Source organism: Ranitomeya imitator, chromosome 2 (genome assembly GCF_032444005.1).
Source record: "Ranitomeya imitator isolate aRanImi1 chromosome 2, aRanImi1.pri, whole genome shotgun sequence".
NCBI lineage: Eukaryota > Metazoa > Chordata > Amphibia > Anura > Dendrobatidae > Ranitomeya > Ranitomeya imitator.
The window spans coordinates 324,347,703-324,375,701 of NC_091283.1; the positions used below are offsets into that span (position 1 = coordinate 324,347,703).

Here is a 27,999-nt window from a genome sequence, read left to right on the forward strand (position 1 = left end):
ATTCTTTGATGTGTGATTAGATTTGATTTACGTGTAAGACATTTTCCACATTTTGAACAGGAAAAAGGCTTCTCTCCTGTGTGAGTTCTCTGGTGCTTAACCAAATCTGATTTCTGGTTAAAATATTTCCCACATTCTGAACATGAAAAAGGCTTGTCCCCTGTGTGAGTTCTTTGATGTGTGATTAGGCTTGATTTATTTGTAAAACATTTCCCACATTCTGAACATGAAAACGTCTTCTCCCCTGTGTGAGTTCTCTGGTGCGTAACCAAATGATTTCTGGTTAAAATATTTCCCACATTCTGAACATGAAAACGTCTTCTCCCCTGTGTGAGTTCTCTGGTGCTTAACCAAATATGATTTCTGGATAAAATATTTCCCACATTCTGAACAGGAAAATGGCTTCTCTCCTGTGTGAGTTCTTTGGTGTGTAACAAGATTCTCTTTGTGGTTAAAACATTTCCCACATTTGGAACAGGAAAAAGGCTTCTGCCCTGTGTGTGTTCTCTGGTGACAAACAAGGTTTGATTTCTGTGTAAAACATTTCCCACATTCTGAACAGGAAAACGGCTTCTCCCCTGTGTGGGTTCTCTGGTGCATAACCAAACTTAATTTACAATTAAAACATTTCACACATTCTGAACAGGAAAATGGCTTCTCTCCTGTGTGAGTTCTTTGGTGTGCAACAAGATTCTTTTTGTGGTTAAAACATTTCCCACATTCGGAACAGGAAAAAGGCCTCTCCCCTGTGTGCGTTCTCTGGTGACAAACAAGGGTTGATTTCTGTGTAAAACATTTCCCACATTCTGAACAGGAAAATGGCTTCTCTCCTGTGTGAGTTCTTTTGTGTGTAACAAGATTCTCTTTGTGGTTAAAACATTTCCCACATTCTGAACAGGAAAATGGCTTCTCTCCTGTGTGAGTTCTTTGGTGTGTAACAAGATTCTCTTTGTGGTTAAAACATTTCCCACATTCGGAACAGGAAAATGGCTTCTCCTCTGTGTGAGTTCTCTGGTGCCTAACCAAACCTGATTTCTGGCTGAAACATTTCCCACACTTGGAACAAGAAAATCTATTCTCTGCTGTGTGAATTTTTTTATGTTTAAGAAAAGACTTTTCAAGGGGAAAATTATTTCCATATTCTGAACATGATAATGGATTCTTTGATTTATAAGTAATTTGTTTTTTAATGTTTATTTTGCGACTATGATTTGCTTTAGTAGTTGGTAATGAATCAGAAGACAAGACCTGTTTCAAAGGATCAGATGACAGATCTTTGCTGTGAAGGGATGATGGTATATCTGGAGTAATGGCATTCACTCTAATTGTATCCTGATGGATCTCAAGATCATCTGATTTAAAAATTAAAGATGTCAGCTGCCCCTCTGGTTTCTTGGTACAGTCATCTACGAAGAAAAAAACAATTATTATTTTAGAATAAAATATCCTCAAATTTTATATTTTTTAACATTTCTACTTTAACGGTCAGGAAAAATGTCAAATTCTGTAAAAAAATTTTGAATTATTCACCAAGACAATGACAGTTCACATTCTAAGGCTATGTGCACATGTAGAATGGTCCTCTTCGGATTTTTCTGCAGCGGAATTGATAAATCCGCAGTGCAAAACCGCTGCGGATTTATCGCGGATTTACCGTGGTTTTTCTGCGGATTTCACTGCGGTTTTCTATTGGAGCAGCTGTAAAACCGCTGCGGAATCCGCAGAAAGAAGGGACATGCTGCGGAATGTAAACCGCTGCATTTCCGCGCGTTTTTTTTCCGCAGCATTTGCACAGGGTTTTTTGTTTCCCATAGGTTTACATTGTAATGTAAACTCATGGGAAACTGCTGCAGATCCACAGCGTTTTGCGCATCGTGTGCACATAGCCTAATAGAACACTGCATGAACAATCACACGCTAATAGAAAACAGCATGACCAAAGGAGCATGGTATTCAACTGTTTGTTCATTCTGACTCACAAATATGGAATACACAATAAACGAAGAAAATAATGGCTGTCACGCAACAATGTGGTTATTTCTTGCTTTATTAGGCGCTGTGCGGCTCAGGCACGGGAGACATGTGGAAGGTACGGACTAGAGCGCGAAACAGCTGTAGTCCGTACCTTGCACATGTCTCCTGTGCCTCAGCCTCCCAGTGTCTAATAAAGCAAGAAATAACCGCATTGGTGAGTGCCATCCATTATTTTCTTGGTTTATTGTGGATTCCCTGCATGTTCTTTTTCCATATGGATTGAGCACCTACATCGGTGTTTTTGGAGGCTATCTGGCGTTCATGATTTAGTGTGGATAACCTCATTTCATCTCTTTGAGGTAAAGGCGATGCAGTGGTGCCAAACACTTTTCTGCTGTTGACAAATATGGAATAAAAAGCCACCAAAATGTTATGTAGGTGAAAAAAGTACCAAAATAAGTTCCACTCATCTTACAAAAAACAAGTCCCCACTCAGGTCCATCACTTATCAATGGAAAAAAAAAAGAGGTTTCAACATTATTTAGTGGCTCAAAGTCTCTTGAAAAGCAACATTGCTTCCATAAACCAATCCAGCAATATCCGCTCTCCCAAAGCCAAATTTCCCCCTCTCTTCAGAGCCTTGCAGTGCAGACAAACCACATTTAGCATCTATGTATTTGGTATTGCTGCAGTGACAAGAACCCACTTAATTTACGGTGTCCTGAAGCACAATCTGAACACTACATGCTGAGTAATAAAATTGCATATTTGCAATTTTTACTCTCCAACATCCATTGAGTGCTAATCACCTGGAAGTGCCTGTGGACTCAAAATAGTTACTACTCCTATAGACCAATTCATTGAGGGTTACACTGTCCAAAATGTAGTCACTTTTGGGGGATTTTTACTGTTCTGGCTTTCTGACATTTGTCATTTTAGAGCAAATGGTGTGTCCTATCTCCTCTGGAACCTGCTATTGAGATGTCTGTTTCTGTCAACAGGCGCTGCCTTATTCATTCTGCAGGCGGTGCTGGTAATGGAGGAGATATCAGAACCAGAAGCTATGAGTGGCACCGGTTCTGTCCATCCACTAAGGTTAGGGTACCTGGGACAGGTAGTACCATCAGGTCTGGCACTATGAGTGTGTGTGTTATTCAGCTGAAGTAATCTCTTCCCTGCTTCACCCAATTGGAAAGTACCAAACCCTACTAAAGCCCGAAATATATTGCCGGATACTGCCAGATACAGCCTTGTTCTCCTCTGGTTCAGTCTTCTGTGTTCAGCTCCTGACTTGTTTACACCGTGTTCCAAATTATTATGCAAATTGGATTTAAGTTTCATAAAGATTTAATTGTTTTGTTTTACAAATAAACTTATGGATGGTATTGTGTCTCAGGGCTCAATGGATCACAGAAATCAATCTTAAACACATAATAATTAGTTTTCCAGGTGACTCTAATTAAAGGAAAACTACTTAAAAACGATGTTCCACATTATTAAGCAGGCCACAGGTTTCAAGTAACATGGGAAAGAAAAAGGATCGCTCTGCTGCCGAAAAGCATCAAATAGTGCAATGCCTTGGACAAGGTATGAAAACATTAGATATTTCACGAAAACTTAAGAGTGATCATCATAATGTGAAGAGATTTGTGACTGAAACAGAGCACAGAGTTCCTGCAGATAAAGGCATAATGAGGAAGGTTTCTGCCAGACAAATTCATTGGATTAAGAAAGCAGCTGCCAAAATACCATTACAAAGCAGCAAACAGATATTTGAAGCTGCTGGTGCCTCTGGAGTCCCTCAAACCTCAAGGTGTAGGATCCTTCAAAGGCTTGCTGTGGTGCATAAACCTATGATTCGGCCACCCCTAAAGAGTGTTCACAAGCAGAAACAGTCTGGTTTACTGATGAGTGTCGAGCAACCCTGGATGGTGCATATGGATGAAGTAGTGGATGGCCACCATGTCCCAACAAGGCTGTGATGTCAGCAAGGAGGTGGAGGAGTCATGTTTTGGGCCGGAATCATGGGGAAACAGCTGGTAGGGCCCTTTAAGGTTCCTGAAGGTGTGAAAATTAACTCTGCAAAGTATATAGAGTTTCTGACTGACAACTTTCTTCCATGGTATAAGAAGCAGAATCATCTTCATATATGACAATGCACCATCTCATGCTGCAAAGATTACCTCTGAGTCATTGGCTGCTATGGGCATAAAAGGAGATAAACTCATGGTGCGGCCAACATCTTCCCCTGACCTCAACCCTATAGAGAACCTTTGGAGTATCATCAAGCAAAAGATTTATGAAGGTGGGAGGCAGTTCACATCAAAACAGCAGCTCTGGGAGGCTATTCTGACTTCATGCAAAGAAATACAAGCAGAAACTCTCCAAAAACTCACAAGTTCAATGGATGCAAGAATTGAGGAGAGGTGATATCAAAGTAGGGTTCCTATGTTAACATGTAACTTGGCCTGTTAGGATGTTTGGAGTTAAATAGCTTTTTTGTTCAGTGAATGTGACCTCCTAATGCTGCAAATTCCACAAATGAGAATTTTCAGTTCTTTAAAACATATCAAATGTTTAGAAATTCTACCGTGCCTAATAATTTGGAACAGTGCATTTTGAGTTTTTATTCATTTTGGAGATTATACTGTTATCATTGGGAAGTTTCTTCAATAAAATTCGATGTATAATCTAAAGAGTGATGACTTTTCTTAGACGGACTGTCATTTGCACCGACCATTTAGGAAAATCCGAGAAAAATATAATTTGCGTAATAATTTGGTACACGGTGTATTTGTTTCCTGTTATGACCCCGGCCCGTTTACTGACTATTCTTGTGTCTTTTGATTTTGTATTTTCTCTGACTTCATGGTCGTGACCTGACTACCATACTATTCTTCTTACTGTCTTAGGGCAGTCCCACACGTCCAGATAATTCCGGTACCGGAAAAATCGGTACCGGAATTATCCGTGTCCGTGTGCCCCTGCGTTTCTGTGGCACATCAGTGTGGCACACTTTTGCCGCCCGTGTGCCCACTGGGTACCACACGCACCGTGCAGGAGACAGCGCTAAAGTTTAGCGCTGTCCCCTGCATCTGGTGCTGAAGCCTCCATTCATATCTTCTCTGCAGCAGCGTTTGCTGTAGAGAAGATATGAATATTCTTTTTTTTTTTGTTTCTCGTGTTTAACATAAAGATCCATGTCCCCAACCCCCTCCCACCCCCTGTGCGCCCGCCCGCTGTTCTTAAAATACTCACCCGGCTCCCTCGCTGGCTGTCGCTGCTTCCTGTCCTGGCCGCACCTTCTACTGTATGCGGTCACGTGGGGCCGCTCATTTACAGTAATGAATATGCGGCTCCACCCCTATGGGAGGTGGAGCCGCATATTCATGACTGTAATCGGCGGCCCCACGTGACCGCTCATACAGTAGAAGGTGCGGCCAGGACAGGAAGCAGCGCCAGCCAGCGAGGGAGCCGGGTGAGTATTTTAAGAACAGCGGGCGGGCGCACAGGGGGTGGGGACATGGATCTTTATTTGAAACACCAGAAACTTAAAGAAAAAAAAAAAAGATTATTCATATCTTCTCTACAGCAAACGCTGCTGCAGAGAAGATATCAATGGCGGCTTCAGCGCCAGTGGGGGGGACAGCGCTTACTGGAGCGCTGTCTCCTGCACGGCACACAGACTGCACACGGACAACGTCCATGTGCGGTACGTGTTTTACATGGACCCATTGACTTTAATGGGTCCGTGTAATACGTGCGCTCCCACGAACACTGACATGTCTCCGTGTATGGCACACGGAGACACGGTCCGCAAAAAATCAATGACATCTGCACAGATGCATTGATTTGAATGTGTCTACGTGTGTCAGTGGCTCCGGTACGTGAGGAAACTGTCACCTCACGTACTGGAGCCACTGACGTGTGAAACCGGCCTTACACTACAGAAAAGCAAGTAACAGCGTGGTCCAACCTAGAGGTCTCTGTGCAAATCCAGATGTAGAGGGGTTAAAAAAGTTAAAGAGTGATGGGCAAAACTTTGACTATAGACAATAAACACATCTACTGAAATGATCAAGCTGAATAGCCTTCTTAGGTATAAAAAAATTGAGTAACTAATGGTGAAACCTCTCTGCGGTAATTAGAGTCTGAGGCTCTGTGGCTCTTGGCAATCTAAATTATCGTAAGGGACAATATTTTATATCACATGATAACTATTTATTAGGCTATGTGCACATGATGCGGATTTGTAGCATTTCTGCAGCTTTTTTTTCCGCGCTGAAATGCTCCAAAAACGAAATGGATTACTTAAGCAATGTTAATCAATTACATTCCTGAAGTATTGTGCACATGATCCAGAAATTTCCATCCTTATTTGCAGCTTTTCATTTTCCGCAGCATGTCAATTCTTTTTGCGGATCTGCAGCTTTTCTGCACCCATTGACTTCCATTGAGTCAGTCAAATCGGCAGCAAAAACACAGGTGTTAAAAGGTTTGCGGATTTTCTGCGGATTTTCTGTGAAAAATGCTGTGAATTGTCAATGAGAAATGATACAAAGTGATAGATAGATCGTCTTAGTGATAGAAAGCAGAGGGTGGTTATAAATGGTATAGTCTCTAACTGGGTTGCTGTGACCAGTGGAGTACCGCAGAGGTAAGTGTAGGAACCTATTCTCTTCAACATATTTATTAACGATCTGGTAGAAGGTTTATACAGTAAAATATCATTATTTGCAAGATTAATACAAGCAGTTAATACAAGAGAAGATAGTATTCTGCTACAGATGGATCTGGATAAGTTGGAAACTTGGGCTGAAAGGTGGCAGATGAGGTTTAACAATGATAAATGTAAGGTTATACACATGGGAAGAAGGAATCAATATCACCATTACACACTGAATGGGAAACCACTGGGTAAATCTGACATGGAGAGGGACTTGGGAATCCTAGTTAATAATAAACTTACCTGCAGCAGCCAGTGCCAGGCAGCGGCTGCCAAGGCAAACAGGATCATGGGGTGTATTAAAAGACGTCTGATACACATGATGAGAGCATTATACTGCCTCTGTACAAATCACTGGTTAGACCTCACATGAGTACTGTGTACAGTTTGGGCACCTGTGCTCAGGAAGTATATAATGGAACTAGAGCGAGTACAAAGGAGGGCAACTAAATTAATAAAGGGGATGGGGGAACTACAATACCCAGAGAGATTATCAAAATTAGGATTATTTAGTCTAGAAAAAAGAAGACCGAGGGGCGATCTAATAGCCAAGTATAAGGATAAACAGTGGGTACGGAAAGTATTCAGATTCCTTTAAATTTTTCACTCTTTGTTTTATTGCAGCCATCTGGAAAATTAAAAAAAAGTTATTTTTTTTTCTCCTTAATGTACACTCTGCACCCCATGTTGGCTGAAAAAAAAACAGAAATGTAGAAATTTTTGAAAATGTATTAAAAAAGAAAAACTGAAATATCACATGGTCATAAGTATTCAGAACCTTTGCTCAGTAGTGAGTAGAAGCACCTTTTTGAGCTAGTGCAGCCATGAGTCTTCTTGGGAATGATGCAACAAGTTTTTCACATCTGAATTTGGGGATCTTCTGTCATTCTTCCTTGCAGATCCTTCCAGTTCCGTCAGGTTGGATGGTGAACATTGGTGGACAGCTATTTTCAGGTCTCTCCAGAGATGCTCAATTGGGGTTTAGGTCATGGCTCTGGCTGGGCCAGTCAAGAATGGTCACAGAATTCTTCTGAAGCCACTCCTTTGTTATTTTAACTGTGTGCTTAGGGTCATTGTCTTGTTGAAAGGTGGACCTTCAGCCACGTCTGAGGTCCAGAGAACTCTGGAAGAGGTTTTCATCCAAGATATCTCTATACTTTGCCGCATTCATGTTTCCTTCAATGGCAGTCATCCTGTTCCTGCAACTGAAAAACACCCCCATTGCATGATGCTACACTGTTGGGATTGTATTGGGCAGATGATGAGCAGTGCCTGGTTTTCTCCACACATATAGCTTAGAATTATCACCAAAAAGGTCTATCTTCATCTCATCAGACCAGAGAATCGTATTTCTCATAGTCTGGGAGTCCTTCATGTGTTTTTTTGGCAAACTCTATGCAGGTTTTCATATGTCTTGAACTGAGGAGAAGCTTCCGTCGGGCCACTCTGCCATAAAGGCCCGATTGGTGGAGGGCTGCAGTGATAGTTGACTTTGTGTAACTTTTGCCCATCTCTCTACTGCATCTCAGGAGCTCAGCCACAGTGATCTTGGGGTTCTTCTTTACCTCTCTCACAAAGGCTCTTCTCCCACGATTGCTCAGTTTGGCTGGACGGCTAGGTCAGGGAAGACTTCTGGTGGTCCCAAACTTCTTCCGTTAAGGAATATGGAAGCCACTGTGCTGTTAGGAAACTTGAGTACTGCAGAAATTCTTTTGTAACGTTGGCCAGATCTGTGCCTTGCCACAATTCTGTTTCTGAGCTCCTTGGCCAGTTCCTTTGACCTCATGATTCTCATTTCGTCTGACATGCACTGTGAGCTATGAGATCTTATATAGACAGGTGTGTGCCTTTGCAAATCAAGTCCTATCAGTTTAACTAAACGCAGCTGGACTCCAATGAAGGAGTAGAACCATCTCAAGGAAGATCACAAGAAATGAACAGCATCTGACTTAAATATGAGTGTCTGAGCAAAGGGTCTGAATGCTTATGACCATGTGATATTTCAGTTTTTCTTTTTTAATAAATATGCAAAAATTTCCACATTTCTGTTTTTTTCAGTTAAGATGGGGTGCAGAGTGTACATTAATGAGAAGAAAAAAATAAACTTTTTGGAATTAACTAGATGGCTTCTATGAAACAAAAAAATTTAAAGGGGTCTGAATACTTTCCATACCCACTGTAAGGGGACAATACAAATATCTCTCCGAGGATCTGTTTATACCAAGGAAGGTGACGGTCACAAAGGGGTATTCTCTGCGTCTGGAGGAGAGAAGGTTTTTCCACCAACATAGAAGAGGATTCTTTACTGTTAGGGCAGTGAGAATCTGGAATTCCTTGCCTGAGGAGGTGGTGATGGCGAACTCAGTCAAGGGGTTCAAGAGAGGCCTGGATGTCTTCCTGGAGCGTAACAATATTGTATCTTACAGTTATTAGGTTCTTTAGAAGGACGTAGATCTGGGAATTTATTATGATGGAATATAGGCTAAACTGGGTGGACAAATGTCTTTTTTCGGCCTTGCTAACTATGTTACTATGTCAGAAGGAGAAACAGTGTGTGGACGGAGCTTGTGTGCGTGTCTCTGTGTGTGGGTAGAGAATATGTGTGTGTGTGTACCCATGTGACGCGTGAACCCAGGCGTCATCTGATGGGACTACTACTCTCATCCGGCTACATCTTTTGTCACATATAACAGAGGTAGCATGAGCCGATGATGGAAGAATAGTCTCATCATCCGACGCCTGTAGATCAAATTGTAGATCAAAACATTTACCGTATATACTCGAGTATAAGCTGAGATTTTCAGCCCAAATTTTTGGGCTGAAAGTGCCCCTCTCGGCTTATACTCGAGTCACGGTAGCGGTGGGGTCGGCGGGTGAGGGGGTGAGGGCGCTGAGGTATACTTACCTAGTCCCAGCGATCCTCGCGCTGTCCCTGCCTTCCTCCCCGTCTTCTGTGCTGCAGCTTCTTCCCCTCTTCAGCGGTCACGTGGGACCGCTCATTACAGAAATGAATAGGCGGCTCCACCTCCCATAGGGGTGGAGCCGCCTATTCATTTCTCTAATCAGCGGTGCCGGTGACCGCTGACAGGAAGAGGCTGCAGCACAGAAGACGGGGAGGAAGGCAGGGACAGCGCGAGGATCGCTGGGACTAGGTGAGTATGTTATATTTACCTGTCCACGCTCCAGCCGCCGGGCGCCGCTCCATCTTCCCGGCGTCTGCGCTCTGACTGTTCAGGTCAGAGGGCGCGTTGACGCATATAGTGTGCGCGGCGCCCTCTGCCTGATCAGTCAGAGCGGGGAGACGCCGGAACGAGACGCTGGGAGCTGCAATCAAGAGAGGTGAGTATGTGTTTTTTTTTTTTTTATTGCAGCAGCAGCGGCCATGGCACAGATTTATGTGCAGCATCTATGGGGCACAATGAACGCTGCAGAGCACTATATGGGGCATCTGTGCAGCATCTATGGGGCACAATGAACGCTGCACAGCACTATATGGGGCATCTGTGCAGCATCTATGGGGCACAATGAACGCTGCAGAGCAATATATGGGGCATCTGTGCAGCATCTATGGGGCACAATGAACGCTGCAGAGCAATATATGGGGCATCTGTGCAGCATCTATGGGGCAATATGAACGGTGAAGAGCAATATATGGGGCATCTGTGCAGCATCTATGGGGCAATATGAATGGTGAACGGCAATATATGGGGCATCTGTGCAGCATCTATGGGGCACAATGAACACTGCAGAGCACTATATGGGGCATCTGTGCAGCATCTATGGGGCACAATGAACGCTGCAGAGCACTATATGGGGCATCTGTGCAGCATCTATAGGGCAATATGAACGGTGCAGAGCACTATGGGGCATCTGTGCAGCATCTATGGGGCAATATGAACGGTGCAGAGCACTGTATGGGGCACAGATATTGGGCAAAAATGAACGGTGCAGAGCATATATGGGGCACAGATATGGGGCAATATGAACGGTGCAGAGCACTATATGGCACCGCTATGGGGAAATAATGATCTATTTTTATTTTTGAAATTCACCGGTAAATGCTGCATTTCCACCCTAGGCTTATACTCGAGTCAATAAGTTTTCCCAGTTTTTTGTGGCAAAATTAGGGGGGTCGGCTTATACTCGGGTCGGCTTATACTCGAGTATATACGGTACATATTCACATCCAAAATACATACACCAAACCCCTAATCCCGACACCCACGTCTCCTGCAACAAAAATAATAAACCAACAAATACTTGTATCACTTTGTTGTTTTGTTATAGCATCCTTTTGATTGTATAGTTGATGTCTTAATAGCGATGTGCTTGCTGGGCGTTATAGATTTATGGGCCGCCCTTACCTTGCAGAATGATGTTTCATCTTTGCGTACAAAGAAAGCCGGCGTATTGTCAGTGCGCATGTCTGTGACGCGGACAAGCTGCGGCATCGTCCGGGCGCCTTTTGATGACGTGTGCGGGTCAATGACATCACCGGTTCTTGCCTGTGGCCCGCACCGCCATGTTGGCGCTTGGGATGATGCGTCTTGCAGCGCCCGTTACTGTCATAGACATGCGCCACTTTAGTGGCATAGCCGCGGCCTATAAAAGGCAGGATGTGGGAGACATGTGTTTTATGCGGGCCCCCCGACGAAGCTGTGGGCGAAACGCGCGTAGGGGCGCGTGTTGCTAACCATGGAGAAAGATAAAGGTAAGATGGGGATATGGGATTAGTTTTTGTACTTTGATCATCTTGGGTTCTGTTGAACTATAAGGTACTTACCCTGTACTTGATGTAATGTTCTCACCTCATACAGCTGCTAGGGGATTTATTTAGCACTGGGCACTTTACTCTCCCCATTAGGTAGCGACTACTGTGTATTACTAGGCCTTTTTTGACCTCCCATAAACCCCCCCCCCCCCCCTGTTCTCCTATATCCATGGTGGTGCAACATTGTTTTTATTGCACCCATTTCCCAATATTCAAATGTTTCTGTATTTTGTTAGTATTATTGTGATTATATATCTGGATACTTCGTTTCCGTTATATAATTTTTAGTGTTGCTTATTGTGCACTAATAAACTTACAATTTTATATGGAAAAATCTTTTTGAGTTATTATACTTCATGTTTTTTTGTTATTTATATTAGAGGAAGTATCTCAGGGTATTTACCCCATAAGTCCTGTGTATTCCAGACGGGACTGTGTTCTATGGCAATGGTATCTGTATCTGAGGTTTTGTTTCTAAATACTCCCTGTCCACCGTAGTCCATTTAATACCGATTGTCCCACGGCGATCTCACATGTAGAACAGTCACATCGGGAGATGTGACCGCTCTATCTGGCCTCCAGCGATAAACTGACAGGAGATAATCGCTCCCTCAGTGTATCACTGAGCCCCCGTGAGAGTTCCGTGGAGTTCATCAGCTGATCAGCTCCAGTGCTCTATCTTACGGCACCGCTGCATGGGAAGGTTCTCACACAGCGGTAGTGCTCAATCTGTGCATGTTCTGTCCCCGGCGGCCATTTTCCCAATGGCCACCACATCGCATTAATGGATGTCCGGGGGGGAAGGGGGTCTCCGGGCTTTCACAAAAGGCCAGCGGCGCCCCCCACACCACAGATCACCGCAGTCATTTTTACCCGCAGCGGCGCACATCGGAAATCTCCCTCGCCCCAGCCTGCAGCAACGCTCCACTCTTGCCTCCTCCAGCAGCGACCCTGCTCCACCGGGCCAGTAGGGTATATAGTGTGTCTTATAATCCGAAAAATATAGTATTCACTTATAGTTGTTTTGTGTCTGTGAACACTATAAATTTGAACATGGTATGTAATGATATTATGGTTTTCAATGGAGAATGAAAAAGAAAAGGTTGAACAAGGAAATGACATCACTTTTTTTAATAATGTATCTTTATATAGCTTACAAAATGCACATAAATCCACATAGAAAACGCGTGGATTTTACACAGCATTTTTCTGCCAAGAGATGCAGAAACCTTGCATAAATTTCTGCAAGCAAATCCGCAACGTGCGCACATAACCTAATAGTACAGAGATGAGGTGTTGTAAAATTAGATCTTGGCATTTGGAAGATGAAATTGAGACCTTTTTTAAAGACTATCATAAAGATACAGACTCACATAAGTGAGGCAGGACAATCCCACCACAATCAAACTATCATACAGAATGAACAGGTAAAAAAGGCATAGAATAAAAAAAATGTTATATCCCCAACAACAACGTATGTACGAGGGGAGAACGCCAACACTAAACCAGAGTTGCACTCATTTATGGTGGACCATTGGAGCTACTGTGAGTCCTGACCAGAAGAGTAGAGAAAGTATTAGCGCCTCCATTTCAGGAGAGGTTGTACAGTAATCTGAATTCCTCAGGATCGAAAACATAATGTAATTTATGACGTGGAGTGAATCCATGAAACAAGGGCTGGAGCCTCTTGCAGGGGTGAATAAATGCATATTACAGCCATCAGCCACGCACAGCTTAGAGATATATCATGGCACAGGTGTAATGGATTTTATGTAGTTCATAAGAATCCCCCTTGAAGTTACAGTATTTTTCGGACTATAAGACGCACCTAGGTTTTAGAGGAGGAAATAAGGAAAAAAATGATGCAAAAAAATGTTGTAAATTCTGTACTTAATATCCTCTATCCTGGTATACATGGCCCCATCATCCCCCTCCTGATACACATGGCCCCATCATCCCTTCCCTGGTATGCATGGCCCACTTATCCCCATTCCGATATGCATAGCTTCTCATCCCTATCCTGGTATTCATGGCTCCTTATCCCTATCCTGGTATTCATGGCTCCTCACCCCTATCCTGGTATTCATGGCTCCTCATCCCTATCCTGGTATGCATGGTCTGCTCATCCCTATCCTGGTATGCATGGTCCCCTCATCCCTATCCTGGTATGTATGGCCCCCTTATCCCCATTCCGATATGCATAGCTCCTCATCCCTATCCTGATATGCATTGTATCCTCATCCCTATCCTGGTATTCATGGCCCTCTCACCCCTATCCTGGTATTCATGGCTCCTCATCCCTATCCTGGTATGCATGGTCCCCTTATCCCTATCCTGATAGGAAAGGACCCCTCATCCTCATCCTGGTATGCATGGCCCCCTCATCCCCATCTTGGTGTGCATGGCCCCCTCATTCTCATCCTGGTAGGAATGGTCCCCCTCATCCTGGTTTGCATGCTGCGTCATCCCTATCCTGTAATGCAGGGTCCCCATCTTGTCCTAAAATGCATGGCCTCATCCCTATCCTGGTATGCAGGGCCCCATCCCTATCCTGGTGTGCAGGGCCCCATCCTTAACCTGGTATGCAGGGTCCCATCCCTATCATGGTATGCAGGGTCCCCATCTCGTCGTAGTATGCATGGCTCCTCATCCCTATCATGGTATGCAGGGCCCCATCCCTATCTTGGTATGCAGGGTCCCCATCTCGTCGTAGTATGCATGGCTCCTCATCCCTATCCTGGTATGCAGGGCCCCATCCCTATCCTGGTATGCAGGGTCCGCATCTCGTCGTAGTATGAATGGCTCCTCATCCCTATCCTGGTATGCAGGGCCCCATCCTTAACCTGGTATGATTGGTCCGATCCTTAGTCTGGTATGATTAGCCTTCACCTCCAACCTGGTATGCATGGCCCCATCAGAAAACATTAAAAAAAACATTACACTTACCTTCTCGGGGCTCCCTCACAGTGCCAGCAGCCAGCTGCTTTATGCTTGTAAGCAGTGCATAGTATGTACGTCATGCGCTGTTAAAAGCCAAAGGGCAACAGCCGGAGTACTCACTGCTCTGCACGCTGGGACTGTATGCGCGAAGATCAGTGGGTATTCATTGATCTTCAGTAGCATGCACAGTATCAGCCGGAGCCTTCCTGCAGCTGTCGGGCAATCACATGTGCCGCTACTTAATAGAAATGAGCTCCATGGGCGTAGAGCAAAGTGAATATTAATTTCTCTTTAGTAGCGGGAACACATGAACGCTGGCAGCTGCAGGAAGGCTCTGGCTGACACTGCGGGTGCTACTGAAAAGCAATGAATACTCACTGCTCTCTGCGCATACAGTCCCAGCATGCATAGCAGTGAGTATTCCGGCAGCTACCCTTCGGCTTGCAAGCAGCACATGAAGTACCTCCCATGCACTGCTTACAAGGATAAAGCAGCTGCTGGCAATGGAGCAGGACGCTGCGAGGGAGCGTAGGGAAGGTAAGTGTAATGGTTTGGTTTTTCAATGTTTTCTGATGGGCCATGCATACCAGGATGGGGATGGGCCAATCATACCAGGATAAGGATGGGGCCATGCATACCAGAAGAGGGATGGGGGCCAATCATAACAGGATGCTAATGAGAAATGAATATTCATTGCCCTCCACACCCATGGGCGTGGAATGCAGCGAATCTTCATTTCTCTTTAGCAGCGGGCACAGGAGTTAACCACAGTAGCTGACTGCTGTCTCTGTGACCCGCTGCTCTGCCAACGCCGCACCCCCACCTCCCTATCACAACCAGAGCCTGTACATCCGGACTATACGACGCACCCCTCCATTTTCCTCCACATTTTTGGAGGAAAAAAGTGAGTAGACAGTTTTAAAACAAATTGAAAAGTCAGGATAAAGGGAATCTCTGTTGTTATTGTACAGAAATTCACACTTGGCCTCGCTGCACATTCAATGCTGTCAATCATAAAAGTGAAGTTTGGTCAGAAAGACTGGTCCTGGTCTTGTAGGGACCATATGAGCACATTCAGCAGCACAGAAGGGGGAGAAGGTAGATTCATCCAATAAGATATCAGGGTTCTAGGAAGCCATAGAGGACCATCATAATATTTTCTTTAAGTGATTTTCTAACTTGTCAGTTCATTCTACGTACGCTGTCATTTGGCTTTGTAGTTTACAGATCTTGGCAGGAAATTGTTAGTGTCATCTAATCCCAGGGGGTAGGTGGATCCTCCAGGTTGTAAGTTCTATAGAAAAAGGGCTTTCAATGTCCAAAGTCATTTGAACAGTTTTGGGTGGAGGAGAATGTTGTGGTCTAGAGGTAAAATGGTGATCACACGATTGCAATACGGCCGGACTACAAGACCGATAAAGCAGCTGTGGCACCCCAGGAGTTCGGGCACCACAGTGGTGCTGCCTTCCTCTCGGGGAGGGTAGTGCCATGCCTGGAGACAAGTGGGATCTTTTGTGTTATGATTCGGTGACCTTGGAGCAGCATGAAAACTTTCACTGGAGTAGGTGGTCACTATACTGACCGCAATCCTGATCTTAACACCACAAATAGAAGTAGCCGTGGAGTGTACCTAACAATCCTAGACACCTCGTCACAGCCGGAGGACTAAATACCCCTAAAGATGGAAATAGGAATACTATCTTGCCTCAGAGCAGAACCCCAAAGGATAGACAGCCCCCCACAAATATTGGCGGTGAGTCGGAGAGGAAAAACATACACAGGCAGAAAAACAGGATTTAGCACATGAGGCCACTCTAGCTAAAATAGGACAGGATAGGACAGAGTTCTGTGCGGTCAGTATTAAAACCCTTCAGAAATATCCACAGCAGAATATACAAAAACTTCCTCCATCTAACTAAAGACGTAGGAGCGTACATCTGCAACTCCAGTGAATCCTACATTCAGAGCAGGAATACAATAAAAAATAAGCACACAGCCGATGTGCCACAGAAAAAGAAACAGACACTTATCTTTGCTGAAATGGCAGCCAAGCAGGAGAAGCCAGGCAGAGATCAATCATATCCCAAAAGACATTGACAACTGGCAAGGACTAATGAGTCCTGCAAGCCTAAATACCCCAGTCAGAACTGCAATTAGCAGATACACCTGTCCAAGACTGCAGCCCAGAAACAACTGCATTACCATCTGCTACCACCAGAGGGAGCTCAAAAGCAGAATTCACAACACTTTTGGCAGGTAAATCTTACACACAACACATTCTAACTCCAGGCCAGATGGGGAGTTCAAAACCCTGTTTGAGGGGAACTTCCCTGAATTCCATCCTGGTCTGAAGGAGTTAGCGAGTCTGTGTAAGACAAGAGACAGGAAAGGAGCTCAAAGAAGTGATTAGGAGCTCAAGGAGGCGGCGATTGGGCCTTCTGTGAGCCAGAGCGCAGGAATCGGGCAACGGGAGCCCGAGATTGTGGATAACTGCAAGGTCCACAATAGAACCGGAGGGCATAGGACTATATGTGAATTACCCATACTAAACCTGAGGTACAGATGCAGTTAGAGCCTGGAGCTACCATGTCAGAGACCCCAAGAGAACAGCTCAAGTTGCCTACCGTGCAGGTACTGTCCCAGGACAGGAGAGAGAAAGGGGTATCTTGCCAGCAAGCTACAGGTAGCAAGAGACCAGAAAACCAAATCATAGTGGAAGGCTCCCAACCTGACCTGCCAAGGAGATTTCTACTTGTTTTCAGGCTGCCTGGCCTCCTTCTGCACCTGTTGCCGGTAACCTGGAATGAGGCTGAATACTTCAGTAAACCAGGTAAAGTCGGCAATCCTGTGTCCTCAGTTATTTACCGGCAACCCACCATCCTTGCCATACACCTTGGGAGCCCTGGGGACGCCGCTTCACCTGTGCGAAGCGCCACCATCTTTCTGCAACATCACCCAGAGGACCCCTTTAAGCAACGTCGGTCCCCTCTGACCGAGAACAGGTGGAGTCATGAATAGACTTAATTCCAAAATACCCCTTAAAGACCTTTCCCCTTTAATTGAGTGCCCAGGGCAACGGACCGGGTCGCAGCCACTGTGACAACCCCTTTAAGTGCGACTGTACCCAGTACCGAGTACTCCAGGCCCTTGCGTACGACTCACAGCCACAACCGGTGAATGAGAAGAATCTTTGACTTCTCTGCATTTAGTGGTCACTACTCACCTGGGTAGTCATCTGTAGGAATCTTCCCTTTACACCACTCATCACCCCTCACATATGTCTCTGTAGTATTAATATGGGTCAGATCTTCACTCTGAAATAAATATTGTAAACGTCACCGACAGATGGAGAAGTCACATGTATGATCAGCTCTAATCCTGCCATCTCCACCATTCTCATTACACAAGTATAAAACATAAAATACTGGGGGATATTCTTTGTTTTTTTTATTTAAGTATGGTCCCATTGAGAGCCCAACTTGAATTTTGGTACATATGTGGCCAGGAGCATAGGATGCACATGTGGGTTTTCTGCTCATTTTATTTCATATTGATTTTTCGAAAATGCGTTTTGAAAGTTTGCGTTTGATTCCGCAAGGGTAAAATATTAACAAAGATACTCGTGACATATCTGTTGGGATCCTCTACTGCTCTAAGTTGAATGGTGTTTTTCCCATAAATTCACATTTTTTCCACAACTTTAAAATTGAATTTTAAAAAACTAAAATTTGTAGAATTTTTCTTCCTCACATTTTGCATCCTCTAACACAGTATTACCAAAGAACAATTTCTCAAAAGAATTAAAAATCTAGTGGTAATATTCATTGGTTCATTTGACTTGGAATAACCCAGAACAAGACCTTCACCGCCATCTACACATCATAGGAAAGATCTCATGACACCTTCTCTCCATCTACCTGATGATTCTGAGGAACATTGGGATCTTCTTGTTTACAGTCCTGTGGAAGAAGAGGACGGGGACATCTCTCTGGTGTTGTCCTCTTACTGGATAGATCTGGAGGAAACACATACAGGGACTGAATTCATTATTTACATACAGATAATTATAGGCCGTGTGTATTTAGTCCTGTCTATTACCTGGTGATGTGAGGGGCTGGGGAACCTCCATCATGACGTCCTTGTACAGATCTTTGTGTCCTTCTAAATACTCCCACTCCTCCATGGAGAAATAGACAGCGACATCCTGACACCTTATAGGAACCTGACACATACAATGATACCGTCATCCCCCCGATCCCTTCATAGCGTTACTGTATAATGTCCCAGCATTCCCAGCAGTGTCACCTCTCCAGTCAGCAGCTCAATCATCTTGTAGGTGAGTTCTAGGATCTTCTGGTCATTGATGTCCTCATGTATAAGGGGGTGAGGTGGAGGCCCCGTGATTGGGCTCAGGGGTCTTCCCCATCCCTCAGTCACAGGGTCCTGACAGCGCTCACTAGAGGTCTTCTTCACTACTGTGTAATCCTGGTTATGGAGAGACACATTAATAAATCTCACTACAGACATTTCCAGAGTCCTCACCTCTCCAGTTCTGTCCATCTGTTATTGCCATAGATAAGAATGATGTGATGTGACGTCATCAGAATCTCTCACCTCTCCAGTAAGCCGGAAGAGGATCTCTAGGGTGAGGTGTAATATCCTCTCTGCCATCTTGTCTCTGTCCATATCCATGCTTTATGGGTAAATCAGGAAAATTCTCTTATACAGAAGATCTTCACTGAGAGGATCCGATATTGTAGAGACCTCAATGAGAAGATGAGCCGATGTAACATCATAAAAATCCTGTGTAATAATACAATTACTGGCGATAATAAGGGAAACATATGAGGAGATTAATTATTTTTCAATATTTAGTTTTCTTCTTTCCATCTACTAATAAAACCTATATATTTAGGCCACAGACAACAAGCAGTTTCTCCCTCGGAGTCGGCAGCTGAATACGTTTCTCATAGCCTCATCTTCCATAACGCTAATTCTCATCTCATTTACCGACCCTGGAATCGGCATTAGCAATACTGCAGGAGATATTCATTACACGTGACAGGAGAAATAACTACTTCATGATGAGGACGACATCTTCATCTTCTACTACGGCTCTAGAAACAGATTTTTCCAGAGTCCATCACTGACTCCATCACCACCGGCCATCTATATGAAGGTTTCCCGTCTTCCCCGCACTGTAATCTTCTATCACGTTAGATCTCAGGTCTGATTCACACACAGAAGTTTGAGGCTTTTATAAGAGACTAGATGGTAGCCCGATTCTAACGCATCGGGTATTCTGGAATATGTATGTAGTTTATTTATGAAGTTTTCAGAATAATGCAATTTATACACAGGATTCGGCCGGCCGGCCACGACCAATTAGTGATGTGTGGTTCAAATTCCACACCAATTCGCGGGCGTACTGCGCCTTTCGCTGATTGTTCGCAGCCGGGCGTGACCAATCAGTGAAGCCAGGGCCGGCTCCAGGTTTTTGAGGGCCCCAGGCGAAAGAGTCTCAGTGGCCCCCCTCTTTAACACATATCACGATTCATGATGCACAGATACAGCAGAGAAATATAGCATAGCCAAGTAGCGTATAACACAGCCCACGTAGTATATAACACAGCCCACGTAGTATATAACACAGCCCACGTAGTATATTGCCCAGCCACATAGTATATAGCACAGCCCAGGTAGTATATTTCCCAGCCACGTAGTATATAGCACAGCCTAGGTAGTAAACAGCACAGACACGTAGTATATTGCCCAGCCACGTAGTATCTAGCACAGACACGTAGTATATTGCCCAGTCACGTAGTATATTGCCCAGCCACGTAGTATATTGCCCAGCCACGTAGTATATTGCCCAACCACATAGTATATAGCACAGCCCACGTAGTATATTTCCCAGCCACGTAGTATATAGCACAGCCTATGTAGTCAATAGCACAGACACGTAGTATATTGCCCAGCCACGTAGTATCTAGCACAGACACGTAGTATATTGCCCAGCCACGTAGTATATTGCCCAGCCACGTAGTATATTGCCCAACCACATAGTATATAGCACAGCCCAGGTAGTATATTTCCCAGCCACATAGTATATAGCACAGCCTATGTAGTCAATAGCACAGACACGTAGTATATTGCCCAGCCACGTAGTATATTGCCCAGCCACGTAGTATATTGCCCAGCCACGTAGTATATTGCCTGTTATGGTCTGGTGATTATGGAGCGACATGAGACTAGCTCTGAGCAGGTGGTATCTATACTGACTGCAGACCCTAAGCTCAACACACAACTAGAAGCAGCCGTGGATTGCTCCTAACGCTCCCTAGGCAACTCGTCACAGCCTAAGAGCTAACTACCCCTAAAGATAGAAGCAGGAAAACTATCTTGCCTCAGAGAAAATCCCCAAAGGAAAGACAGCCCCCCACATGTAATGACTGTGAGAGGAGAATGAAATGACATGCGTAGTATGAAACGAGATTGAGCACAGGAGGCCACTTCTAGCTAAAAAGGAAAGTACAGAAAAGAGCTCTGTGCGGTCAGTAGAAAAAACTAGAAAAAGTCCACCGCAGAGAAATGCAAAAATCTCCACACCTAACTAAAGGTGTGGAGGGCAAACTCTGCTGCCCAGAGCTTCCAGTTTAGCTAAATAAATCCATACTGATAAACTGGACAAATGAGCAAAAAACAAGACAGTACAAAACAACAAGTCCACAATAAGTGAACCGCAAAGGACATAGAAGGACTTAGCTTTGCAGAACTTGGTCAGAGAGTCAGGACAATCCAAAGAGCAATGACTCCAGGCAGAGACAATTGACAACTGGCATTGATTGAGGGCTAAGGCCAGACTAATATAGCCGAGCCCAAAAGAAAATCAAAGGAAACAGCTGAGAAGCTAAATCCAAGAAGCAGCAATACCACTAAAGACCACAGGAGGAGCCCAAGAGCAGAACTCACAAAAATACTACTTACAACCAAGAACGGAATTCACAACAGTACCCCCCCCCCCTTGAGGAGGGGTCACCGAACCCTCACCAGAGCCCCCAGGCCCATCAGGACGAGCCAAATGAAAAGCACGAGCCAACTCGGCAGCATAAACATCGGAGGCAACAACCCAAAAACTATCTTCCTGGCCATAACCCTTCCACTTGACAAGATACTGAAGCTTCCGCCTTGAAAAATGAGAATCCAAAATTTTCTCAACCACATATTCCAACTCCCCCTCAACCAACACCGGGGCAGGAGGATCAACAGATGGAACAACGGGCTTCACATATCTCCGCAACAAAGATCTATGGAAAACATTGTGGATGGAAAAAGAAGCTGGAAGGGCCAAACGAAAAGACACAGGATTGATAATCTCAGAAATCTTATAAGGACCAATAAACCGAGACTTGAACTTAGGGGAAGAAACCTTCATAGGGACATGACGAGAGGATAACCAGACCAAATCCCCCACACGAAGCCGAGGACCAACACACCGACGGCGGTTAGCAAAACGCCGCCACATGAGCCCAAATCCGCTGCAACCTGTCCACCACAGAATCCACACCAGGACAATCAGAAGACTCAACCTGCCCTGAAGAAAAACGAGGATGGAAACCAAAATTATAAAAGAAAGGCGAAACCAAAGTAGCCGAACTGGCCCGATTATTAAGGGCAAACTCGGCCAACGGCCAAAAAGTCACCCAATCATCCTGATCAGCAGACACAAAGCATCTCAATTAGGTTTCCAAGGTTTGATTAGTTCGCTCAGTTTGGCCATTTGTCTGAGGATGGAACGCTGAAGAAAAAGACAAATCAATACCCATCCTAGCACAAAAGGCCCGCCAAAACCTGGAAACAAACTGGGAACCTCTATCAGACACAATATTCTCCGGAATGCCATGCAAACGAACCACATGTTGAAAAAACAATGGAACCAAATCAGAGGAGGAAGTCAATTTAGGCAAAGGCACCAAATGGACCATTTTAGAGAACCGGTCACAAACCACCCAGATAACAGACATCCTCTGGGACACAGAAAGATCTGAAATAAAATCCATGGAAATATGCGTCCAAGGCCTCTCCGGAATGGGCAAAGGTGTAAGCAACCCACTAGCACGGGAACAGCAAGGCTTAGCCCGGGCACAGGTCCCACAGGACTGCACAAAAGCACGCACATCACGCGACAAGGAAGGCCACCAAAAGGACCTAGCAACCAAATCTCTGGTACCAAAAATTCCAGGATGACCGGCCAACACAGAACAATGGACCTCAGAAATTACCTTACTTGTCCATCTATCAGGGACAAACAGCTTCCCCACAGGACAGCGGTCAGGCTTATCAGCCTGAAACTCCTGAAGCGCCCGCCGTAAATTAGGGGAGATGGCAGATAAAATCACCCCTTCCCTAAGAATGCCAACCGGCTCAAGGACTCGAGGGGAATCAGGCAAAAAACTCCTAGAGAGGGCATCCGCCTTAACATTCTTAGATCCCGGAAGATACGAGACCACAAAATCAAAACAGGAGAAAAACAGGGACCACCGAGCCTGTCTAGGGTTCAGCCGCTTTTACAGACTCAAGGTAAATCAGATTCTTATGATCGGTCAAGACCACAATGCGGTGCTTGGCTCCCTCAAGCCAATGACGCCACTCCTCAAATGCCCACTTCATAGCCAACAACTCTCGATTGCCGACATCATAATTGCGTTCCGCAGGCGAAAACTTTCGAGAAAAGAAAGCACATGGCTTCATCAAGGAACCATCAGAACTCCTCTGTGACAAAACGGCCCCTGCCCCAATCTCGGAAGCATCAACCTCAACCTGAAAAGGAAGAGAAACATCCGGCTGACGCAAGACAGGGGCAGAAGTAAATCAGCGTTTAAGTTCCTGAAAAGCCTCGACAGCCTCATAGGACCAGTTTGTCACATCAGCGCCTTTCTTAGTCAAATCGGTCAGGGGTTTAACCACACTAGAGAAGTTAGCAATGAAACGACGATAAAAATTAGCAAAGCCCAAAAATTTCTGAAGGCTCTTCACAGATGTGGGTTGAATCCAGTCATGAATGGCTTGGACCTTAACAGGATCCATTTCTATAGACGAAGGGGAAAAAATAAACCCCAAAAAAGAAACCTTCTGAACTCCAAATAGGCACTTAGACCCCTTCACAAATAGAGCATTATCACGAAGGATCTGGAACACCATCCTGACCTGCCTCACATGAGACTCCCAATCATCAGAAAAAATCAAAATATCATCCAAATACACAATCAAGAATTGGTCAAGATAATTGCGGAAAATATCATGCATAAAGGACTGAAACACAGAAGGAGCATTAGAAAGCCCGAAAGGCATCACCAGGTATTCAAAATGGCATTCGGGCGTATTGAATGCAGTTTTCCATTCGTCACCCTTTCTAATACGAACAAGATTATATGCCCCTCGAAGGTCAATCTTGGTAAACCAACTAGCCCCCTTAATCCTAGCAAATAAATCAGAGAGCAAAGGTAAAGGATATTGGAATTTGACCGTGATCTTATTAAGAAGGCGATAATCAATACAGGGTCTTAAGGAGCCATCCTTCTTGGCAACAAAAAAGAATCCCGCTCCCAATGGTGACGAAGACGGCCGAATATGCCCCTTCTCTAAAGACTCCTTAACATAGCTCCGCATGGCGGCATGCTCTGGTACAGACAGATTGAAAAGTCGGCCCTTAGGGAATTTACAACCAGGAATTAAAGCCCCCGTCACACATAGCGAGATCGCTAGTGAGATCGCTGCTGAGTCACAAGTTTTGTAACGCAACAGCGACCTCAGTAGCGATCTCGCTATGTGTGACACGTAGCAGCGACCAGGCCCCTGCTGTGAGATCGCTGGTCGTGTCGGAATGGCCTGGACCATTTTTTGATCGTTGAGGTCCCGCTGGGTAGCACATATCGCTGTGTTTGACACCTTACCAACGACCTCGTTGACAGGACGTCCCATTGAATCGTCATGAAATAGATCGTTGTACAGGTCGCTACAGGTCGCCGCATCGCTGCTGCGTCATTGGGGAGATCTCACTGTTTGACATCTCACCAGCGACCACATAGCGACGCAGCAACGATCCCTGACAGGTCGTATCGTTGTCGGGATCGCTTTAGCGTCGCCATGTGTGACGGGGCCTTTAGTCAATAGCACAATCACAGTCCCTGTGTGGAGGAAGGGAACTGGACTTGGGCTCATCGAATACATCCTGGAAATCCGACAAAAATTCAGGAACATCAGAAGAGGGGGAAGAGGAAATAGACATCAGAGGAACGTCACTATGTACCCCTTGACAACCCCAACTAGTCACAGACATTGATTTCCAATCCAGCACTGGATTGTGTACTTGTAACCATGGAAAACCCAGTACAACATCATCATGTAAATTATGCAACACCAGAAAACGGCAATCTTCCTGATGTGCAGGAGTCATGCACATAGTCAGCTGAGTCCAATACTGAGGTTTATTCTTGGCCAATGGTGTAGCATCAATACCCCTCAAGGGTATGGGACTCTGCAAAGGCTGCAAAGAAAAACCACAGCGCCTAGCGAATTCTAAGTCCATTAAGTTCAGAGCAGCGCCTGAATCCACAAATGCCATGACAGAAAAAGATGACAATGAGCAAATCAGGGTTACAGACAGGAGAAATTTAGGGTGCACAGCACTAATGGTAACAGATCTGGCGACCTTCTTAATACGCTTAGGGCAATCAGAAATAGCATGAGCTGAATCACCACAGTAAAAACACAACCCATTCTGACGTCTGTATCCCCTCTGTTCCGCTCTAGTCAAAATCATATCACATTGCATGGACTCAGGACTCTGCTCAGAGGACACTGCCATATGGTGCACCACCCTGCGTTCACGCAGGCGACGATCAATCTGAATGGCTAGAGACATAGATTCGCTCAAACCAATAGGCGTGGGAAACCCCACCATAACATCTTTAAGGGCTTCAGAAAGACACTTCCTGAAAATGGCTGCCAGAGCGTCCTCATTCCATCCAGTGAGCACAGACCATTTTCTAAATTTATGGCAGTATAACTCTGCCGCTTCCTGACCCTGACACAGGGCCAACAGTGTTTTCTCAGCATGCTCTACAGAGTTAGGTTCGTCATACAATAATCCGAGCGATTGAAAAAAATGCATCTACATTAAGCAATGCCGGATTCCCTGACTCAAGAGAGAATGCCCAGTCCTGAGGATCGCCACGTAGCAGAGAAATAACAATCTTTACTTGCTGAATGGGATCACCAGAGGAACGGGGTTTCAGAGCAAAAAACAATTTGCAATTATTTTTAAAGTTCAGAAACTCAGATCTATCCCCGTAAAACAAATCCGGAGTAGGAATTCTAGGCTCTAAGGCCGGAGTCTGAACAACAAAATCTTGGATATTCTGTACTCATGCAGCAATCTGATCCACATGAGAAAATAACCCTTGAACATCCATGCCTGCATCCAAATCCAGAATCACCCAGAAATCAAGAGGAAAAAAAAAAGACAAAACAAACCCAAGAAAAAAAAAATGACTCAAACTCCTTTTCTTTTCCTTCTTTTGAGAGGCATTCAGTTCAATTTTGGCCAGTTGTACTATTATGGTCTGGTGATTATGGAGCGACATGAGACTAGCTCTGAGCAGGTGGTATCTATATTGACCGCAGACCCTAAGCTCAACACACAACTAGAAGCAGCCGTGGATTGCTCCTAACGCTCCCTAGGCAACTCGTCACAGCCTAAGAGCTAACTACCCCTAAAGATAGAAGCAGGAAAACTATCTTGCCTCAGAGAAAATCCCCAAAGGAAAGACAGCCCCCCACATGTAATGACTGTGAGAGGAGAATGAAATGACATACGTAGTATGAAACAAGATTGAGCACAGGAGGCCACTTCTAGCTAAAAAGGAAAGTACAGAAAAGAGCTCTGTGCGGTCAGTAGAAAAAACTAGAAAAAGTCCACCGCAGAGAAATGCAAAAATCTCCACACCTAACTAAAGGTGTGGAGGGCAAACTCTGCTGCCCAGAGCTTCCAGTTTAGCTAAATAGATCCATACTGATAAACTGGACAAATGAGCAAAAAACAAGACAGTACAAAACAACAAGTCCACAATAAGTGAGCCGCAAAGGACATAGAAGGACTTAGCTTTGCAGAACTTGGTCAGAGAGTCAGGACAATCCAAAGAGCAATGACTCCAGGCAGAGACAATTGACAACTGGCATTGATTGAGGGCTAAGGCCAGACTAATATAGCCGAGCCCAAAAGAAAATCAAAGGAAACAGCTGAGAAGCTGAATCCAAGAAGCAGCAATACCACTAAAGACCACAGGAGGAGCCCAAGAGCAGAACTCACAAAAATACTACTTACAACCAAGAACGGAATTCACAACAATTGCCCAGCCACGTAGTATATTGCCCAGCCACGTAGTATATTGCACAGCCACATAGTATATAGCATACAGATGTAGTATATAACACTGCCCATGCAGTATATAGCACAGGCCACGTAGTATAGAGCACAGCAATGTAGAATATTGCCCAGCCACATAATATATACCACAGCCACGTAGTATATAGAACAGCCCACATAGTACGGTATATAGCACAGAGATGTAGTATATAAGACAGCCCACGCAGTATCTAACACAGCCCACATACTATATAGCAATGTGGGCACCATACCCTGTTAAAAAAATAATTAAAATAAAAAATAGTTATATACTCACCTTCCGCGGCCTCAAGATCCTGGCCAGGCGTTTACCGATGCTCCTCGTGACTTTCCGGTCCCAAGAGTGCATTGCGGTCTCGCGAGATGATGACGTAGCGGTGTCGCGAGACCGCTACGTCATCATCTCGCGAGACCGCAATGCATGGACTGGAGCGTCGCGAGGAGCGGGAAAGGCGCCGGAAGGTGAGTATATAATGCTTTTTTATTATTTTTAACATTATATCTTTTTACTATTGATGCTGCATGGGCAGCATCAATAGTAAAAAGTTGGTCACACAGGGTTAATAGCAGCATTAACGGACTGCATTACACCGCGGCATAACGCAGCCATTAACCCTGTGTGAGCGCTGACTGGAGGGAAGTATGGAGCAGGCACTGATGGCAGGGGAGTAGGGAGCAGCCATTTCGTGACCGGACTTTGCCTGTCGGTGATTGGTCGTGGCCGTTTGGCGGTGACCAATCAGCGACTTGGGATTTCCGTGACAGACAGACAGAAGTGACCCTTAGACAATTATATAGTAGATTTTTTTTTTATAAGAACCAAGACAGGAGATATATGAGGCCAAAGTCTCCATGTAGTTTCTTTTTCTCAGGATATGATGGGTTTTCTTTGGTAGTTTCCCCCCAATTAGAAGGGACACCTGAGGATATTGGGGTCTTTACCTGCTACAGTCCTGGTGGGATTTACTCAGTAACGTGGATGTTGGACAAATGTTACCATCAGACTGAAGGAACATCGCTCCTCTATTCGGTTCTATGGATCCAGGATGAAATCCACTGCGGCCCCTGCAAGAAAAGATGGAGAAAGAGCAGAAGTTGGGTGCGACCACCGAGGCCTGAGAT

General features: G+C 44.9%; 2 protein-coding genes across 3 annotated transcripts in view; both read right to left on the minus strand.

Moving 5' to 3' along the window:
* The window catches only part of LOC138663510 (oocyte zinc finger protein XlCOF22-like), a 312,274-nt gene extending 284,283 nt beyond the window's left edge, over positions 1 to 27,991 (minus strand). Inside the window, exon 1 of the mRNA XM_069749747.1 lies at positions 27,875 to 27,991. Coding sequence (XP_069605848.1) covers positions 27,875 to 27,877 — 3 coding nt within the window. The 5' untranslated portion in view covers positions 27,878 to 27,991. The remainder of the gene's footprint in view (positions 1 to 27,874) is intronic.
* On the minus strand, positions 57 to 27,956 carry LOC138663511 (oocyte zinc finger protein XlCOF22-like). Of its 2 annotated transcripts, none has more exons than XM_069749750.1 (7): positions 27,820 to 27,956; positions 19,026 to 19,214; positions 18,717 to 18,896; positions 18,510 to 18,633; positions 18,329 to 18,426; positions 17,635 to 17,725; positions 57 to 1,406 (listed from the first exon to the last, which is right to left on the minus strand). In XM_069749750.1, exons 2-7 carry the CDS (start codon positions 19,101 to 19,103, stop codon positions 196 to 198), a joined length of 1,782 nt encoding a protein of 593 aa, XP_069605851.1. In that variant the 5' UTR covers positions 19,104 to 19,214; positions 27,820 to 27,956; the 3' UTR covers positions 57 to 195. The 2 variants fall into 2 exon arrangements, with proteins under 2 accessions (XP_069605851.1, XP_069605852.1); XM_069749751.1 differs by having other exon boundaries at positions 19,026 to 19,175; positions 27,820 to 27,937.
* Positions 27,992 to 27,999: the final 8 nt, after the last annotated feature.